The sequence below is a fragment of the Suncus etruscus genome, chromosome 7, assembly GCF_024139225.1.
Source record: "Suncus etruscus isolate mSunEtr1 chromosome 7, mSunEtr1.pri.cur, whole genome shotgun sequence".
NCBI lineage: Eukaryota > Metazoa > Chordata > Mammalia > Eulipotyphla > Soricidae > Suncus > Suncus etruscus.
In genome coordinates, this window is record NC_064854.1 from 16,513,875 (window position 1) to 16,528,277 (window position 14,403).

The window sequence follows — 14,403 nt, forward strand, 5'->3', positions numbered from 1 at the left end:
CTTTCATCTTCCTGCTTCCCTGGATCATTTTCCAATACCTAGGTCTAATGCATGTGCCAGTTTCATCACATCCTAATGAACAATAATGAGAAAAGCTAAAAACATAAAATAAAGTTAAAAATTAAATTAAATTGGGGCCAGAGAGATAGCACAGCAGTGTTTGCTTGCAAGCAGCTGATCCAGGACCAGGACCTAAGGTGGTTGATTCGAATCCCAGCATTCCATATGGTCCCCCATACCTGCCAGGAGCTATTTCTGAGCAGATAACCAGGAGTAACTCCTGAGCAAAGCCGGGTGTGGCCCAAAAAATATATTAAATTAAAATACACAAAAAGTGAACCAAAGACAAAACTTTATTCTGAAGGAATGTGGAACTATGAAAAAATATATTCCTAAAACAAATACAGTAGAGAAAAAGCAAAATTAAGATAAGTGCCTAATGACAAATTAGAAGAGTACTCTGTTAAGAGGAAATGTCAACAGTTAACAAATGGGGCCAGAGGAATAGCATGGCAGTATGGCATTTGCCTTGAAAGAGTCCAATTTGAGAATCCTGGCATTCTATATGGTCCTCCAGCCAGGAGCAATTTCTGAGTGTAGAGCTAGGAGTAACCTAGGTGTAGCCCAAAAACCAAACAAAAAAATCAAGAGTTAATTAGGTGGCATAATATTTTTGGTGCAAACACAATGGAGCACATAAGGAAATATGCCAGGAGAGAAAAAAATGGATATTTTATACACATGTGGGTTATTAATGACAAATACAAATAAGCTAGCAAGCCAACAAATCACACTCAACTCTGACAACAGAACTTATTCTCAATTTCCAAATGGTTTGGACATATGCATGTTGTTATTTGTGATGGAATAATCAGGACATACACCCCTCAATATGGTTTTTTATTATTTGACTCAAAGAAGCACACAAGCCAGGAGAAGATGGGATAAACGCACCAGTGATGCCTCCATCAGCAATATTGGTGGTGGGGTGGTCCCTCCACATGAGACAAGAGGAGGGAACATGGTACACTCAGTACTCATCAGCAAATGGATAGTTGGGGTGTCCAATCCCACTGCAGAGAAGGAGTACCAGGTTAGTGTGGGGGCTGCCTTCTTAAATCAAAGGCAGAGTTCTCAGAGGATATGAGCTAGGCTAGGACCCTCTTGACCCCAAACACAAGGGTGGGGACCTGGGTACAGATAAGTCCCCCCACATCCTCTCAGTCTATCAGTTTAGGAGAAATGGCCCAAAGGATATGGGCTGTGACAGAAACTCCAGATTCTAAGGCTGATAAAAACCATGGCCAGAACCAAGGTCCCTCTGCCCAGGTTTATATTGTACCTAGACCAGTAGAAGAAGTCCCACAAGGCCATTAAGAACTCTCCCAGGGCCCGGAGAGATAGCATAGCGGTGTTTGCCTTGCAAGCAGCCGATCCAGGACCAAAGGTGGTTGGTTCAAATCCCGGTGTCCCATATGGTCCCCCGTGCCTGCCAGGAGCTATTTCTGAGCAGACAGCCAGGAGTAACCCCTGAGCAATGCCGGGTATGGCCCAAAAACCAAAAAAAAAAAAAAAAAAAAGAACTCTCCCAAACTACCCCCAAAGAAAATCCTGCCTTGTACCAGCTGTCCCACTGTGCCTGATGGGGGCCATTGTGAGTCAGAGATATGGGGAATGATCCTGGTGTAACAAGAAGGGCTCAGGCCAGGACAGTGAACTCACAGGAGGGGAGCAGGTCACTTGTCAGTGGCTCCAGGTTCCTGTCCCCCTAAACTGTCCTCATGGCTCCCTGTGTGGATATCAGGTCTGCAGAGTCTAGAAGCTCAGTTCCACACCCCTGACTCAAAACTCCTGTTCCCCCAACCTTCACATGCCTCAAACACTCCATTAGATTCAGGACTTCAGGACCTTTTACTTTTCAAAACCACTTACAAGTCCATGTGAAAGTAGCGAAAGTCCCTGTTGATTCCGTCTATGGTTTTCATGTCTTCTGGTGTCAGGTCAAAGTCAAACACCTGCAAAAAGTAAAGAGTGTCCTGGAATTTTTTTTGTGTGGTTTTTGGGTCACACCCAGCAGTGCTTAGGGGTTTTTCCTGGCTCCATGCTCAGAAATTGCTCCTGGCAGGCACGGGGGACCATATGGGACATGGGGATTCGAAACGATGACCTTCTGCATGAAAGGTAAATGCCTTACCTCCATGCTATCTCTCCGGCCCAGTGTCCTGGAATTCTACCCACTAAACAGGTACAACTTCTAAATGGGTCACAGGGACTCAATCAAAAACAATTTGGAGGAATCCTTGGCATCAGGTTCCAGATATGCTGATGGAAGTGGCCCTCTGTCTCAGTTTCCCATTGGTCTTTCCACTCTTTGGTTCCATTTCACTAGAGACTCACATATTTCAGCCAAACATTTTGTGCAGTAAACTGCAGTGAGCCCAGTGAACTACTTGCTTCAAACAGAATGGCTGGACCATCGGAATAAAACAGCCATTCACAGGTTTAGAGTAAATTCCTTCTCCTCCACTCCAGAAATTTGATGAGCGTTAGGAAGAGAGACTATCCACCATCCGTGATCTCTCTAAACCACTGGGCCCAGGTAAATCACACCCTGATTAATGGTACAATCACCCTAATTTGTACCTAAGTTCCATAATACTCTATTTTCTTGGGTGTCTTGTAGCTGTACCATCAGGTAAACCTCAATGTTCTGGAGATTGTCATGTATCTGATGGATAGAGAAACCTCCCTGTTATTAAAGTCTCTTCCTCAGTCTACAACAGTCTCTAGTAGACACTCCTGTCCTCAGAGCATCTCCATGAGTGGAAAAGGAGGCAGAGCTCTGGAAAAGATGCTACAGGAGGAGGAGAATTCATCTATGAGAAAACATCATGGAAGCAACATGTTCTGTTGTTCTTCAGCTGTCCTAAGCAGATTGCTTATCAATTTGTTCCATGAAGGAAATGATGTCACTTGTTCTTGAGAAACAAATTAGAGAAAAATGGAAACAGGAATTGACCCTTTTCCTCATTGTCCTAACAAGATTAAACCTGCCTTTTGGCATCTTCTCAAATCTAGTAACAAAGGCTTCAAGGACAAGACCACATGTTTTATGAATCATTATATCCAATGTTGTCCTCTCAAAAGAGAGTCAGCATTTGAAATATTTAGATATTTTAAAATAGTTTAAATAAGGATGGCCTATAAAGTTCCTAAAATGTGTCCAAGATTGTCATAAAATTATACTGGCCACCGTTGTTTGAGGCCCCATAATAGATGAGCGAACACAAGGAACCTGTTTCTAACCTCCTTCAGCCATACCTGGGGGGAAACAATTGATCAATATGTCTCAGAGGCCTCACGATACCATTTCTCAGGCACCTCCATATGCAAATTCAGGTTCCAAGCAGAAGCTGACAAAACCATTTACAGCACTATGGGCCCTGGTGGGGTGGGTGCACTATAAGATCCAAAAAAGGGGGGGGGCATTCCATGGGACTCTAGGTGCAAAAAGAATCTTTTCTGTAAATAGGAAGAGGATGAGAGGGAGAAATACGTCCCAAATCTTTATGCTGGGAAGATCTCAAATCTGATACAAAACAAGCTGAAGCTCATGTCACACTGGAAAGAGAGGGAGCAGGACTTTATGCATGACGGTCTCTTATCCCACCACATCTCCTCGGGCATGAGAGAGAAAAATGGGAACATAATATGTGGGCACCAGATAACAGATGCAAGAGAGGTTGTCAACACATAGACCTTCTCAAGAGTTCACCACTCTCCCCAGTACCTGGAAGTTCTCCTGAATTCTCTTCTCATTGAAGCTCTTGGCCAGCACTACCACCCCTCGCTGCAGCTGGTAGCGCAGGGCTACCTGCCCAGGGCTGCGATTGTGTTTCTTGGCAATGGCTTTCAGAACTGGATCCTCCAGGAGATATGGACTATCTTTGGGGATCCTAAAAATAAGAACCAAACATGAGGATGTGAAGGGTGTTCAATGATGATCTATATTATACACCATTCCTGGTCCCAAGAACCCAGAGAACTTTGAAGAAAAAAATCTACTATCAGTTAAGGGTAGACTACATGAGTATTTATAGAGACTCATAATTGCACCGAAGTGGCAATAGTGATTTATATTAACAAGCAAAGGGAGTAGCAACCTGAGGCTATGTGTCCATGCCACAAGACTACACAGTAGGAGAACATAATGAATAGATATATGGATGTCTGTGGTATCACGGATGAATCTCAGAGCCACACCAAGTTAGGATGCTGAGCATAAAGGCACATTTTTAGGAGCACTGAAATGTACTGACTCTCTGAAGCAGAAATCACAATCAGAGAAAGAGAGCTTGAGCAGTGAATAATTTATGCAAGGAAAACTTTCTGGGAGGAGAGAGTTCCTATTTTCTCCACATTGTGTGGGCCACATTGTTCCCCCATTTTTCCAATAAAGATACATCCAATCCAATGGGTTAAATAGAATCTGTATCCTTTTCATAAAGGACATATTTATAGAGTGTGTAATACAAAGAACATCTTGCTCCAAGCATAGAAATTTACCCAAATTCCTCAGTAAACTGTGACCTGAGAGATCCTTCTAAGGTCTCAGCCCTGACCTTCCTCTCTGGTGCCACATAACTTACCACATTGTGTGGGTACGGCCTGCACTATTGAAGTGATCAAGAAAACTAATCTGTACAGTTAAGTTTGAATAAAAGTACTTAATTTTCTAGAATGAAATGTGGTGATTATTTCATCCCAATGCTAAATAGACTTGATTGACTACAATGGTTTAGAGAAAAGCCACTTAAAATATTAAAACTCAAATTTCATTTTTTATTTTTGGTTCACACCCGGCCGCACTCAGGGGTTACTCCTGGCTCTTCACTCAAAAATAGCTCCTTGCAGGCTCGAGGGATCATATGGGATGCTGGGATTCGAACCACTATCCTTCTGCAGGCAAGGCAATGCCCTACCTCCATGTCATCTCTCCGGCCTGTAAAACTCAATTTTACAGAACTGTTGCATCATGAGTAAATTTCTTAGGGTAATAGTGATGTTCACATTACCATCTAGGGTCTCTGTGGGACCCCAGGGCGCTGTAGGCCACAAGGACAATGTCCTTGGACTTGCAGAAGTCTAGCAGCTTGTGCTGGTTCAGATAAGGATGACACTCCACCTGCAGGGATGAGCAAAAGAGACATCAGAACAATGAGCCAAGGACAGAGCCAAAGGGAAGTTCTGCTGAGTTAGAAGCAGTCAGAAAGTTTGTTCAGGCAAGATCTTCAGCAGCCTCTCTAAGAGCTGAGTGGCGTAGCTGACAGAACTGAGGAAACTGGTTTGTTCTGTTTCTGTATTAATTTTTGTAATGACTAGATTCAGAGCACTGGGATCCTAAAAGCAATTTCCACTGGGAAAAAAAAAACCCCAAGGTGTTGAGAGACACGACTGACTCAGAGTTACCAGATATGTTATAGTTTGAGCCCAGGACATCTGGCTTTGTGCATACTGGGATGGAGAAGATATGAAACACGTTATGCCATAGGGCCAGGCTTTTTTGAAAAGCCTTGTGATGATAAAATGATGATGACTCTGTCCTTAAGAAAAAAAGTTGGGCCCGGAGAGATAGCACAGCAGCGTTTGCCTTGCAAGCAGCCGATCCAGGACCAAAGGTGGTTGGTTCGAATCCCGGTGTCCCATATGGTCCCCCGTGCCTGCCAGGAGCTATTTCTGAGCAGACAGCCAGGAGTAACCCCTGAGCAATGCCGGGTGTGGCCAAAAAACAAAAAACAAACAAACAAAAAAGTTACTGCCTGGATAAGTAGCTGTGTTTCTCGTTACAGATCATGAGCCACAGAACAAGGTGGTCCCTGTGACCATCTTCCCATCTGACTTCCAAGTACAGGAATATCTCTGGTACAATCTAAATATTTTGTAAACTGAAGAGGAAAATGAGTTAAATATTTTGCAAGTAAATTAGAGGAGATATAAGGAGCAAGAGGAGAAGGTGTAGGAAGTAACAAAAAGTTACAATGGTATACAGTTATGGTAATGTTTCTAAAAATTTTTACATTTTAAAAATATGAGGGAAATGTTACAGATTAAATTATGCTCCTGTAATAACTCCTGTCAGGCTGGGCCAAGCTCAAATCACTAAATTCTGGGGATTTAATTGAATTACTAAATTAAAGTCTCTCCCACCCAGGTTTCTGCTCTCAGATGGATTCTTTCAACTCAGCTCTCAAACCTCTTTGTGGACAAATGGAATCACCTCAATTATTAAACTTTCTTTTGACCTGGCAGTTAAGTGCTGACAGGACTATGAACAGTCTTTGCAAGGACAAGACTGTCCCCAACCAGCCCCTCATGGGAGCTCAAACCACAGCCATGGGTCAACTCTCCTCCCCAGGTTCCCTCCACAAAACCTTCTGGAGAAAGAAAGATGAGAAGGAGGGGCAGGACAGGGGCCCTGCCCCATGCTCACCTGGTTGCACACAGGCTTATACTTGAGTCCTGGCTTCATGAGGATCATCTCCAGCTGCCTGCGGTTGAAGTTAGACACACCAATGGACCTGGTTAACCCCGCATCTTTGCATCTCTCCAGGGCCTGAGAATGGCACGTAAGAACCCATGTCATCTTGTCTGTGCCCTGACCAGTAGCTACTGTGAGCTGACCTCCTGGAACTGGCCCCCCTGGGGTCACACCCTTCCCACAGGAAATCTCAGTACCGTTAGAGGCACTCATCACCCAACATCCCAGCCTACTGTGGGACTCAGGACCATCCCAACTCCATGAATGGTTCCTGCATATCAGGGGGCTCATAAGAGTTCTCCATATTTTATGGGGTCCATGTAGTGTTCCAAGACAAGTGGTACAAAGAAGGTTCTCAGACCTTCCCCATTCAGGCACATTCTTGAACCCTTTGGCCTTCTCTACACCCTGTGCTAAGTTCCTTAATAAACTACTGGGTATGACTCTAGAGACTTATGGTCTTCAATGTGGAGGTGCTATATGTCTGGCACCCTGGTAGCTAAAAAATAACAACAACATGAAAATCTCCTCTGGTGCTTCACCCAAAAATTTTGCTGAGTGTCACCCCACCCCCATCTTCTTCATAACTTTACCTTAGGGTAAGACCTGCCCATTTCTGGGAGAGGTCTTGGGGAGGTCTCAAAAGGTTTGGCTGGAAGGCCAGGAAGGGAGATTAGAAGATTTTGGAGGATAGAGGGAGCAGGAGGAGAGATGGCTGAAAGAATCTAAGGCACAGGGCAAGCTGAAGAGAGCATGCTTAAATAGGTTTAAGATTATAGGTCACACATGTTGGCCAGGGCTGAATAAAGATGATATCTTCAGAAGCCTGACTGCCAGTGAGTTTTCTCCCCGCTGATATACTGAAACTTTTAGACCCGTCAGCTGGAGGGGGTTAGAGGCACGTGGCCCAAGCTGGAGGAGAAAGGCCTCTTATCCCTCCATCACTATCCACCACCATCCAAGCCCATCCAAAGGGCTTTATTCTACATCTGAGCACCCTACTGAGGCTACAACCCCTCACCTCTCTGGGGACAGAAGGATACCCTACACTGACACCATCTGCCCAAGTGAATTGCTACAATGACCCTGTAGGACCCCATTCCCACTTAACAAAGGCTCAAAAAAGCCCAGATACACCCCTCCAAAGATCCAATAGAAACAGAATTCATTTGAACACTACACTCCTCCATTTATCAATAAAATCCCCAAAACTCGCTGTTCAATACAATGCAAACACCATTGGGAACAAACCCCTTTACCAATGATCTCCCATGTGAGGACAACTTGTGGCGTGAGGACCACACTCACCTCCCATGTCTCGCACAGATCCACAGGAACCTGTATCACCTTCCCGGCGCCATCTATGGGCAAGATCTCCTCTCCTGGCTATAGAACAGAGGACATTATAGACATCTCAGTCACTGCAACCTCACAGCATTTGTATTGTGTGTTGTGAGTGTAAGTGTCTGTGTGAGTGTGTGTGTGTTCCTGATTTGAATACCCTGTAGTTGGGACTAAGAATTAGACATCTGTCTCTTGCAGGAGCTGAGCACAGGAAGAGCAGGAAATCCCTCATCCACCACATCTGCCTTCCCAAACCTCCTCTCCTATAGGGTCTTGGAACCAGAAGCAGATCTGGGAGTGGAAAGGAAGTCACCTCCTCACCATCAAAGTGCAGATACCTTCAGAGATACTGGCAAGTGAATGAGGAAGAGGTCCACAAAGTCCAGCCTCAGTTTCTTTAGGGATCTTTCCAGGCACGAACGAACCAAGTCTGGTTGAAGAAAAGTAGCCCATACCTACAGGGTCAAAAAATATAACATAGAAATGATCATTTCCATCTTTGGGATATAAATCAAGTCAAGGCCATTAAATAGAAGACCATTTAAGACCAGAAAATAATACAAAGAGCTAAAGCACATAATGAGTACAGGATCACTGAACCTTATGGGCCTGAACACCAATCAGGAGTAGCCCCAAAATCTGAGGGCCGGAGGTTTGTTCAAACCTCTCAAGCACAATGGCAGCTCCAGGACTAAAGGAAGAGAATCTTGGTCTGGGTTCTTATAGCCAAAGTTTCTCACCATCTTGAGTTCTCACATCCATGTTTCATACCTGAGCTATCTCACCCTGTGTTTTATATCATCAGGGACAAGGTCAGTTTTTGTTTCTCAAAAACCTCAACCATATAGAAAGGAAAAGACCCTCAAAGGGTAACTAAAGGTTTGGGTGTTAGGTCACATCTTATTTTATTCCAATACAAAGAGTTCCTTCCTCACTCCCTCTGCCCTTTAACCAAGGCTTCTGAAATGTAAAAATTTACCTAGAAGACTTTAACTCCATATAGCTAATGTAACTGGACCCTCCCTCCTGAGGGAGGATTGAATGGCAAAAATAAAATGTGGTTGGTATGGCAGGCTTCACACAAGGAAGTTGGAAGCCTTCTGATCCTAAATTTTTCACCAACATTCATGGTTTGGATAATTAATTTTTTACAGCTAACCAGCTCAAACCCATTTCCCTGGGATTGGGTTACAGCATGTAGAGTTCAACAATTGTGTTCTTCACATACCTTGGTGGTGTAGAACAAGTCCTCCCTTCTCACAGTGCCATCTGCCACCTTCTCTCTCATGGCTGCTCCCACTTCTTCCTCATTTTGATATAAGTAAGCAGAATCAATGTGCCGGTATCCGACATCAATGGCTACTTTGGTGGCCTCATATGATTTGCTCTTAGGAACCTGCAGGAATAAATAATAAGACTGTTAGCATCTCACTTAGAGAGAAGCATTCCTCAGCTCCTGCTCAGGGGGCATCTGAGAGGCCAGTTGCCTCCTTCTTGACACCCTCCAAGCCCCTGTGACTCCCTCTTGCTGCACACCTCCAGCATGGGCAGTAGGTGACTCTCAGCCTGATGGGTGGTTGGTCCCAGGCAGCCTGAGTCTCTGCCTTGTCACAACCCAAAGCAGAACAAGAGGGTCCCTGAAAACTGCCTCCTCAGACAGGACTTGTAACCAGGTCAGACCTCAGTAGGACTGTCAAATTCCTGATTCTCTCTGACTGACACTACAGCCACCTACTGGTTTGGGCCCAGAGAGCAAAGGCTTTCTGCTTCTTTCTACCCTGATCAACACAGCTGTTTTCATTGTGATACCATTGCACTCAGAAAAGACCAAAACATCCATTGGTTCCACATTCAGGGGTGTGGGCATCCCTGAGAAGGACAGGGCACAGACCCAATATTAAAGGGTCCAGGGACTCAGGAATCAGCATTCTGTATTTACGAGGACTGAGACAGCCACACCCACAGAGGACTCATGACTTAAGGGGATAAATATACTTATTCCCCTGCACTAAGCTTCATAAGTCAATTTTTGTCCTGGGACATGCTTATCCCACTCAGGAACACTTCAGACTTGAAACAAAGAGAGTGACAGGCAGAGAGAGCAGAAGAGAGATGACGGGCTCCTGTCCCTTGGCTTACTCAGATCAAATTTAGTGTACTTTAAATGACTAAGGTGTTAGACTTGCATACAACTGATCCTGACTTCACCCCCAGCACCACATATGGTCACCAAACCTATCCTTGAGTACAGAGCCAGGAGTAAGTTCCAGGCACTTTCAGGTATGGCCTCCAAACCAGAAATACATAAATAATAAAAAATATTCCTAACAGTTACTTTTTTCTGAAGCTTCCTTTTCTTTACTTTCTCTCATAACAATAGCCTAGACAAGCTAGCCCTTATTCAACATTCTGTGAGTCTAGATTTATTTCCCACACAGTATCACACTTTTTAGCACACTCAATAGCCATTGCATATGCTTTGTTAGATCACCCAATTTATGCAAAATGCCAGAAAGGCAGTAATCCTGTTAATGAAACAGATGATTCTGTAAAAAATACCAGATTCATATCTGAATAGACAGACATGATAGATGATGGATGAATGGATGGATGGAGATAGATAGATGATGATAGATAGATAGATAGATAGATAGATAGATAGATAGATAGATAGATAGATAGATAGATAGATAGATAGATAGATTATAGATAGATGGATGATAGGTAGATGATAGATAGATAGATAGATAGATAGATAGATAGATAGATAGATAGATAGATAGATAGATAGATAGATAGATAGATAGATAGATAGATAGATAGATAGATAGATAGATAGATAGATCGATCGATCTTACTTTTAAAAAACTGCACTGTTTGGTGCCTCATGAACTAAGTTCTTGTAAAATTCTGTCTTTTCCACTGGTGACACGCAAAAGAAATAAAAAATAAAATAAAAACATTATGTTCCTTATAAAAAAAAATTAGTGTACTTTGCTGTTGGGTTAACTATGATGGTCATGTCAGCCTTCATACTTAACTATGATAACTTTCTATTTTACATATCAAAGACCCACCTAGGTGGGAAAAAACTTCTAGATAGGTTCTTTTTGGGAGGGCTTTTCTTGGGGGGCCATACCCGTTTGATGTTCAGGGGTTACTCCTAGCTAATTGCTCAGAAATTGCCCCTGGCTTCGGGGTACCATATGGGATGCCGGGGGATCAAACCGTGGTCCTTTCTTGGCTAGCGCTTGCAAGGCAGACACCTTACCTCTAGCATCACCTCACTGGCCCCTCTACATAGGTTCTTTATCATAGTTTCATTTCCATGTGGATGATCCTAATGTCTCAATAAATACGGTAGTGTCAGCAGGCCTCTTCCTCTTGCACCACATTGTGGAAAGTTCCCCAGGACAGTATTCCATCTTTCTTTAGCCTGGTTAGAATTATTTCCTGTGGCAGCCCTGCTCCAGACCCATTCTACTTTTCTTCATGGGATTACAGTATGTGGAAAGGCTCTGCCTTATACATATTTGTCATTGTTGTTGTTATTCTAGTGGGCAAGCCTCAAATGCTTCTCTCCCCTCAGCCCTCTGCTCTCCAGAGTCCTCTATGAAGATCAGAGGGTAGGACTGAGGAGTTGATGGACAGAAGAGCCTCCCAAACTCTATGGGGAAGTGGAGAAAACTTTGCTGGGCACCAAGTAGTCACAATTCAAAATCTTCTGGATCTGTCATAGAGAGAAAGTACTGTGGGAAGGGCTGTTGCCTGGCATATGACCAATCCATGTTCAGTCCTGAACCACATTTGGTCCCCCAAGCTTCAGAAGTACAGAGTAAGGAGTGAGCCTAAGCACCGTCTAATGTGGCAAACAAAAACTGTAAAGACAAAAACAAAGGCCTGTGTGTGCAAAGCCTTAGATTCACTGGTAGGATTCAACTCATGCTAGTTTGCCAACATCATGGCAGTCATAGTAATATATCGGTATAGGTTTGTTATTTGAATATATCAGTGTATATTTTGTATTATATGTAATAGCCCTATTCTAGTAATGATATATTACTATATTAGATATATTAGATATAGATATTACTATATCTAGTAATGATAATATTAAAAGCATCTCAGAATCACAATCCCTGCTAATGTCCCACACGTTTGCATCCAGACATCCTGCTTTATAGAGTCAGTGAGCAGAGCCGGGGTGATGGCAAACAGAGAGGGTGTTTGCCTTGCAAGCAGCTGACCCATGTACAAACCCTGGCATTCTATTTGGTCCGTTTAATAACACCAGAAGCGATTCCTCTGTGCAGAGTCAGCAGGAAACCCTGAGTATTTCCAGGTGTGAATCAAACCCAAAGAAAAAAAAATAATAAATAACATAACATAAACAAAATTGGTAAAGGACCCACAGCATTGTTTGGAATCAGGCAGGGTACAAGGTAAAGTTACTTGCCTTTAAAGATGCTCACCCAGGTTTCTTGAAACATTAAATATGGTCCCTGAGCATAGAATCAGAAGTGGTCTCTGAGCAGAGCTGGATATGTATGGCCCAGAAACACAAATAACCAAAAAAAGCAGCATACTGGGCAATGCAGACATACTTAGTATGATATGCACCCTCAGATTTCCTATTCTGATAGCCCCAAATCATTCTAACCTCCAAACATAGCCCCAGACACTCTGAACAACACAGAGCCCAAATATCCAAGTGCTCTGGCAGGTGCCCTGTGACCTGAAAGCAGTTCAGGTAAGAGAAAAGCTGAGGACAGTGCCAGCATCATCTGTGCCCTTATAGTACCCAGTCCTAGATTGTCAGGCATGTCCTAGAGACACTCAGCTGTGTGCTCTGGGCAACATCTCACAACATACACACCTGGCACTCCATGTCACCTGTGAGTACCAGGCCCTGGGTCCCTCTTGCCTGCCACACTCACACATAAATGTGCTTGGGGCCTTGAGCTCTGTCAGCCACAAGCAACACAGGTCATTGCTGCACTCAGGGCATCCCCCGACCCATCAAACTTACATCTTCAGAAGCATAGGTTCCCAAGCCCAGCACTGGCATCAGGTGCCCGTCACTCAGCCGCACACATCGACTGCCCTTCAGCTCCATCACCACCAAAGAGCTGCTGCCCACAGTCCTTACTTAACTGCCCAGAGCACAAATTCCAGTAGTGGCAAGTCCCAGGGTTCTTATTTCCTGACAATAAGCTGACCAGGGCAAGCAGCCAAGTCTTTCAAAGTGAAACTGGGCCTGGAGTGGCAGTTTCTGTATGTCTGCCTATGTTTGCAGGAAGTAGTGGGCCCCTTCATCCACCCACCTAACTCTGGGGCAGCTGAGGATGGACCCAATGACCCCGATGATATGAGAACTACTGAGGATCAGCAGAGGTGCTCACAACTGTAGAGCAGGTGCCTCCCTCCTGGCAACTCTGATACAGCGCACAGTGGACTCACGATGGCCAGAACGGAGGGCGATACTAAATACAGCACAAGAACAAATACCCAGGGAGCTTCAGAATCCTGGTCTGTGTATTCCAGAGCTTGGAGCTGGCAGGAACAAAACTCTTTCTGAGTGTTAAGCCATTCTTCAACACAGACTATCCAGGAATATAAGTAAATGAAAGTAAAGAAAGTTTATTAGAGCTCGGTATAAGAACCCTCAAGCCAGAGATTCTGGAAGCTCCAAGGTTCTTTCATACACATTACATACTTTCTCTACACAGGCCTGGCAGACAAGGACACATTCCTACATTATCTGAAGCAAAGTAGAAATCCAGAAGCAAATGGAGGGGTAAGAGCATCTCAGAACAAGCACCTCCTAACAAGTATGTGACATACATCATGCTTACAAGAATATTCCCTTCAGTTACTTACCTTAGCCATGCTTGTTTTTCTTTAACTTAGAAGGTCTAATTTCTGGGATGCTCTAAGTTTAATTTCCCCATCAAGAATGTCCCTGTGTAGGACTAGGTTTTATTCTTGCAAGACTGTCTCACAGGGAAAGGATGGAACTCAGGAGAAGTCTGGGATACTTTCTTTGGCTTGGATCCTATGGGGAAGCAGCTGATAGAGGGCCCACTATCATGTGTGATCTTTGTCCCACATCATGACACCCTTAGGACCTGGAAGTGTGGCTGAGCCACCTCTGTACCCTGCACAGTGCTCATACACTTCAACCTCACACCAGGCTCACAATTAACAGAAAGGATACTGCAGGACCCATCAGCAGTCGGACCCATGGACACTAAGATCCAACTATACCAGGACCCTTCTACACCTGGTACCTCCTCACTGTGTACAGAGATGTAGCTGTCCTTCTGGGTTTCTCTGGAATTTTCAAACATACCTGGAAGGAAGCTCAGTTCCTGTCTTATTAGTCCCAGTTTATCCATTCACATTACAATGAACCTGATGCCATCTTAGAGGCTCAGGTCCCCTTCCACAGAGGATCTAATTCTCACACTGACAGCCTGAGAAGAAACTTGCTGGTGACTCTTCACCAAGCCCTCAGTTTC

General features: G+C 44.1%; 1 protein-coding gene across 4 annotated transcripts in view; it reads right to left on the reverse strand.

The window, feature by feature from the left end:
- LOC126013285 (aldo-keto reductase family 1 member C15-like) overlaps window positions 1-13,185 on the reverse strand; it is a 509,781-nt gene extending 496,596 nt beyond the window's left edge. Inside the window, exons 1-9 of one of the 4 annotated variants that reach the window (XM_049776315.1) lie at window positions 12,912-13,030; window positions 9,111-9,278; window positions 8,221-8,337; window positions 7,847-7,924; window positions 6,491-6,613; window positions 5,076-5,185; window positions 3,791-3,956; window positions 1,933-2,015; window positions 874-1,073 (exon numbers count right to left, since the gene is read on the reverse strand). In XM_049776315.1, coding sequence (XP_049632272.1) covers window positions 1,031-1,073; window positions 1,933-2,015; window positions 3,791-3,956; window positions 5,076-5,185; window positions 6,491-6,613; window positions 7,847-7,924; window positions 8,221-8,337; window positions 9,111-9,278; window positions 12,912-12,998 — 975 coding nt within the window. In that variant the 5' untranslated portion in view covers window positions 12,999-13,030 and the 3' untranslated portion in view covers window positions 874-1,030. Of the gene's footprint in view, window positions 1-873; window positions 1,074-1,932; window positions 2,016-3,790; window positions 3,957-5,075; window positions 5,186-6,490; window positions 6,614-7,846; window positions 7,925-8,220; window positions 8,338-9,110; window positions 9,279-12,911 lie in introns of those variants that run through there. The other 3 variants (XM_049776313.1, XM_049776308.1, XM_049776312.1) reach the window with 3 other exon arrangements.
- Between the last annotated feature and the right edge of the window lie 1,218 nt (window positions 13,186-14,403).